The sequence below is a fragment of the Hevea brasiliensis genome, chromosome 10, assembly GCF_030052815.1.
Source record: "Hevea brasiliensis isolate MT/VB/25A 57/8 chromosome 10, ASM3005281v1, whole genome shotgun sequence".
Classification (NCBI taxonomy): domain Eukaryota; kingdom Viridiplantae; phylum Streptophyta; class Magnoliopsida; order Malpighiales; family Euphorbiaceae; genus Hevea; species Hevea brasiliensis.
Window position 1 is genome coordinate 21,990,815 of NC_079502.1, and position 6,208 is coordinate 21,997,022.

Genomic DNA, 6,208 nt, shown 5'->3' on the forward strand with positions numbered 1-6,208 from the left:
TAGCTGACTATGTGACTAAATGCTTGACATGCCAGCAAGTCAAGGCAGAACATCAAGTTCCATACAGCCTATACGTATACTAGAATGGAAATGGGATCAGGTTGCTATGGATTTTGTAAGTGGTCTACCTCTCACCTAGAAGAAGCATGATGTAGTATGGGTGATAGTAGATAGATTGATGAAGTCAACAAACTTTCTGTAAGTTAGGATTGACTACTCACTGGAGAAGTTAGCAGAATTGTATATCAGTGAGATAGTTAGACTGCATGGAAACCACTTTCCATCATATCTGATTGAGACCCAAGGTTTACATCGAGATTTTAGAAGAAGTTGCATGAATCCTTGGGTACACAACTCCATTTCAGCACTGCTTTCCATCCTCAGACGGATAGGCAATCAGAAAGAGTAATCCAGGTAAATAATTGAAACCAATTGAACTAATACAAATATTGAACTGAAATGATAATAATAACATAAAACATATGTCAAGGCCTTGAGGATATGCTGAGGAGTTGTGTCATTGAGTTTGAGGAAACTTGGGATAGATACCTCCCACTGGCAGAATTTGCATACAGCAATAGCTACCAAGCTAGTATCCAAATGGCCCCATATGAAGCACTGTATGGGAGGAAATGTAGAACTCCAGTGTGCTGGACTAAATTGGGTGAAGATAAACTAGTAGGGCCAGACCTGGTGAAACAGACTGAGGAGAAAGTAAAGCTAATCATAGCCAATCTGAAGGTTGCCTCAGATAAATAAAAATCTTATGCCGGCCTAAAGAGAAAAGAAATAAAATATGCGGTTGGCGACAAAGTGTTCCTCAAGGTGTCATCGTGGAAGAAGGTACTGAGGTTTGGAAGAAAAGGTAAGTTAAGCCCTAGGTTCATTGGCCCATATGAAGTCATTGAACGTGTGGGTCTAGTGGCCTACAGGCTAGCTTTACCACCAGAGCTGGATAAGATTCACAATGTGTTCCACGTGTCTATGCTAAGAAGATACTACTCAGATCCTTCACATGTCATCTCCATGGAAGAAATTGAAGTACAACCGGTTTTGACCTATGAAGAAGAACCCATACGGATCCTGGCTTGGGAAGTGAAAGAGTTAAGGAATAAGCAAATTTCACTGGTGAAAGTGCTTTGGAGGCACCACAACACCGAGGAGGAACCTTGGGAAAGTGAAGAGACGATGAGGCAATAGTTCACTCAATTGTTTGCATCAGGTAAATTTCGAGGACGAAACTTAAATTAGAGGGGAAGAGTTGTAACACCCTCCCTGTAGTAACTCCGTACATTCTACTGTTCCGGTGACCAGTGTCAATCCGGATAGCTAGAACGTCCAGCAAAATATTTAAACTAAAGTGAGGAACCATAATTAACTCAAATATTAATAAGAAAAATTTAGAAAAAATTTTAGAAATAAAATACAACCAAGTTAAACGAGCCAGTGCCCTAGCGATGGGTAACCTAGTGGGAAGTTACGGTTCTCGCAACTAGGAGCCTTAGACCCGAGGGAAAATTCATAAAATAATTTTTGGGACTCCAGAGAAGGGTCATTGAGGTTCCTATGGCATTAGAATGCCAAGAAAATGTTTAGAAAAAATTTTCAATCGGTACAGACAATTTTGGTCTGTTAAGCCAAACGGAGGGCATTTTGGTCATTTCGCCTTCAGAGGTGATTTTTGGCCGACTTGTCCAATTAAGTAAATAATTATTTTGACATAAAATGTGAATAAATATTGCTAAAAATTTAATTGAAAATGAGTAGAAAATAAAATGAAAGAAAATGGGAATTTTGACATCATTATGATGTCATTAAAATAATTTTAACCAATCACATGATGACACATGGCTAGCACTCACTTGAAATAAATAAATGGGCAGCAAATGAAAGAAAAAAAAAAATCAGAATTTCCTTATCTTCTTCCCTTTTGCCAAACCATTGCCCATGGTTTTTTTTCCACCATTTTTCTTCATGAAAAGCTTCGTCTTTCATAAATTCTTACCATATTTCCCATAAGTCCCAACACTAAAACTTGTTCTTGGACCTTGCTAGAGTGATTGGGAGCTAAGAAAGTTGAAGAAATTGAAGTTTGGTCAAGAAGAAAAATTGTTAAGTTAAGGTTAGTGCAATTTCTAGATCCCTTCCTTCTTTAATTCTTAGAATTAAGTTAACATGAGATGGAATTCCATGGAAAATGAATGAAATTATGCTTAAATGAAAGACCAAAATTTTGGCTAGCAATGAGAGCTCAGTGGTTTTATTGAATTGAGTTGATTACACATGCTTACTAGTGTGTGTTGAATTGTTATATGCTTTGTATAATTGGATTGTGGTATTTGCATGAGATGTGAATTGTGGAGGTTAGGGTTTGGACATAAACTTGAGACTTTGTTCATGTAAGGATGAAAATAAGTTTTAATGATCAATTAGTGACCATTTGAACGTGTATGATGAGGAAATGAAGTGAGTTGAGGCTTGGCATTTGTGTATGGGTGAGCTCCCTTGGCTGACCTGCAGGATTGACCATGAGTCTAGCAGGTTTGGGCAGCTATAAATGGAGTTGTAGAGGTTCAATTGGTGCAAGGCTAAATGGACATGAAATAATACACATAATGGAACAACTTTGGTGAAGAAACCCTGCCCAGAAAACCAAACCAAGTTGGCTTAAAAATTGCCCTAATCCGGGTGACTTGCATTCTGCCTAGGCAAAATGACTAAATGAACAGTGTTTATTCATTTGATCATAACTTAATGTAAAAAGGTCCAATTGACCTGAAATTTTACCATCAGAAATCTGAGACATAGACCTACAACTTTCATGCAGAACACAAATCCAAATTCTTACCATAACCTAGTCAAATTGCCAACCAAACTTAGGTTACCAAATCTAGCAGAACCAGTTTTGCCCAGAATTTTGGATTCTGTCCAATCCGGCTAGTTATGGGGTTAGGCCATAACTTGAGCTACAAAACTCCAAATGGAGTGATTAAAAAAAGGAAATGTAACTAGACAAAATAAGGAACAACTTTCATGAAGACAAATTTGCCAAATTTCTACTGTACAAATGACCAATGGAACAGTAAATATGAGGCTTGAAATCTGAAAATTTTGAATAACTAACACTAAACTTAGAAATGGTATTGGCAACCAATACAAACAATTTTAGAATGCAAAACGTGGTATGTTGGGAGTATTACAATCAATGTACCTATTGTTTATGCAAAAGTCAACATTTTAGTTGACTAATGAAATAAATAGTAACACCTAAACTTAAATTTTAAGAATTGTACAATTTAAAAGTGTAACATGCCCTAGTACACTTAGCAAGATTGGTTTGGATAGGTTGGCATACCAATAGGGTTCAGTTAGCAGTACTACACATGGCATTATGCCATTCTGTGATTTCATGGCTTTTAGCCATTCTGACATTGTGATGATACTTGGCCTTGTGCCCAATATTTATTACGGCTTATTAGCTGTTCTGTTGCACACCGGGAGATACATATGTGACCGATGGTGTGACGGCCCGAGGTACTTGATACCCAGTGTCAGTTTACCCATTTATCCAGTCCAGTCATCCAGTATAGGTTACTTGGGCAACAAAAAATGAAAGTGAATAAATTTAATGAAATTATGAATATAATGAGTACAAAATAAATAAGATTACCAATAATGACAGAAAAATTGTCTGCATAAGACATCAGAACATGCACTGCATATTTATTTTCTGTTATTTCTTTTTATTTTATTATTTGCACCACTAAGCATTATTGCTTAGCGCGTTGCTTTTTGCCACACGTATGTTCTGGAGAGACCGACTGAGAGCCCAGTAGACCACAGATTGGGTGAGACTTTCTGCAGCTCTGCATAGTGTCCGTGTCACCTCACCGACATCAGTGTATTAGTAGGACACTAGGTTTCATTTTGGGTATTTTGTAATTAACTTTTGTTTTCTCATGTGTAATTAAGACTTATATAATGTATTTTGGTATTGATGTAAATAGTGAAAATTGTGCTTCTGAATGAAAAAGTGAATATTTATTTATGACTTGTACATGAATATCCTATGAAATGAATGAATGAGAAATGGGAGTATATTTGAGAAATATTGAGATTTTATTGATGAAATGGAGTTTGGGATTGATTGAAAAATTTGGAAGTGTTTTTCATAGGTTCCGAAGAACTGTTTTATCCATTTTTAGCCGGCACTCTACCAGATTTTCTATAAAATTTGCGGAACCTCAAATAAAATTATGATATCAATAAATGACTTCAATGAATGATATTTCACGAATTATACTTCATAACTATAAAAGAAATAAATTAGGAAGGATAAAAATGATTGAAATAAAATAGGGTGTTCCGGTACACTGTGTGCCATATCTTACTCGGCTATACTGTAGACGGGTAAGGGGTGTCACAGCTTACTAGCGGTGGGACACAGTGACTAGGGTAGTACAGCCAGCTCTGGTGACTTGAGATTTCTTTCTTGTAGAGTTCAAAAAGAAGTACATAAGCTGTATTTACTTGGAGGACAGGAGAAGAGAGTTTATTGCTCTGAGGCAGAGACAGCTGACAATGACTGAATATGAGAGGTAATTTGTCTAGCTAAGTAGATATGCCAGGGAGATCATTCCCACAGAGGGAGAGAGATTCAGGAGGTTCAAGGAAGGCCTCAATGATAGCATCAAACTTCATATTATAGCATTGCAGCATGCAGATTTTATTTAGCTTGTGGCAGCGGCTATGAATGTAGAGAGAGCCTGAGCTAGTGAGCAGAGTAGGAAGGGTGAGCAGAAGAAGAGAGGCTTTGACCAGTCTAGCTCCACTTTCACAACTAGTAAGAGGTCCAGAGGGTAGTCTAGTTAAGCACCAACTCAGAGGCTGGGAGAGGGGTCCAGGTCCTCATTTAGGAGAGGCCAGCCGGCAGTATCAGTGGCTAGCACACCAGGACTAGCAGGGAGAGGTCCAGTTCCAGTAGTATGCACACATTGTGGAAAAAGGTATGGAGGAGAATGCTGGGGAATGACTGGAGCTTGTTATAAATGTGGGGCTACTGACCATTTCTAGAGGGACTGTCCTAGGAGGACTAATCCCCCATTATAGATAGAGAGGTCGGCTCCTACTGCACAGAGGGGTAGAAAGGCTGGAAGATCTGAGGCAGTTGAGGGCACTGTGAGGCCTGCATCTGAGACAGTGGAGAGACCAGATACTAGAGTGCCAGCATGTGCATATGCCATTCGAGCCAGAGAGGAGCAGGATGCACCTAATGTCATAGTTGGTACATTTTCTCTCTTTAACTCTGAAGTGCACGCATTAATAGACCCAGGTTCAACTCATTCTTACATGTGCACTGCTATCCCAGTAGAGAGGGGTTTAAAGGTTGAAACCATTGAGCAGGACATCCTAGTTACTAACCCTTTAGGCCATAATGTGATGGTGAATGAAGTCTATAGGGGTTATCCCTTGACGATTCAGGAGTATGAATTTTTGGTAGACCATATCGAGCTACCTTTTCATGAGTTTAATGTGATTTTTGGAATGGATTGGTTGTCACGTCACCAAGCTATGATGGATTGCCGTTTAAAAAAAATCACACTAATGACTCCTAATAATGAGGAGATCATTATTGTGGGGGAAAGGATGGATTATCTGTCTAATGTTATATCAGCCACTACTGTAGGGAGGTTGATAAGAAAGGGTTGTGAAGCTTACCTGGCACATGTAATTGATACTAGGAAGGTTAGGCTAGACCTTCATGACATACCCATTGTATGTGATTTTCCAGATGTTTTCCCTGAGGAGTTGCCCGGTATACCACCAGAGAGAGAAGTGGAATTTGCTATAGAGGTTATGCATCGTACAACACCAGTGTCCATTGCTCTTTTTAGGATGGCTGTTTGCTAGTTTTTCAACCCCATAAGTGCATGGATCACGAACAAGTAATAAATTAGTGAGTAAAGTATCGTCCCACGAGGAATTTAACTAGTAAGTACCAGACTACACAATAATTTTGGCTGTCTAGGCTATCGAATAAAATGGGGGAGTGAAATTTGTCTATTTTGAATACTGGGAATAAAAAGGGTTATAAATTTAAAATGGAATAATCTATTTTGAAATAATTCTAGAATTCAAATTTCACACTTTAACCTTATTATGGATGTAATTTTGTCTATTCATTAGATTGAGAATTATTTACCTTGAT

General features: G+C 38.3%; 1 protein-coding gene across 1 annotated transcript; it reads left to right on the forward strand.

Annotated features, from left to right (window-relative positions):
- The first annotated feature begins 4,985 nt into the window (after positions 1-4,985).
- LOC131169346 (uncharacterized) lies at positions 4,986-5,910 on the forward strand. Its single transcript, XM_058128563.1, has 2 exons — positions 4,986-5,006; positions 5,110-5,910. The coding sequence occupies exons 1-2, from the start codon at positions 4,986-4,988 to the stop codon at positions 5,908-5,910; spliced, it is 822 nt and encodes a 273-aa protein (XP_057984546.1).
- Positions 5,911-6,208: the final 298 nt, after the last annotated feature.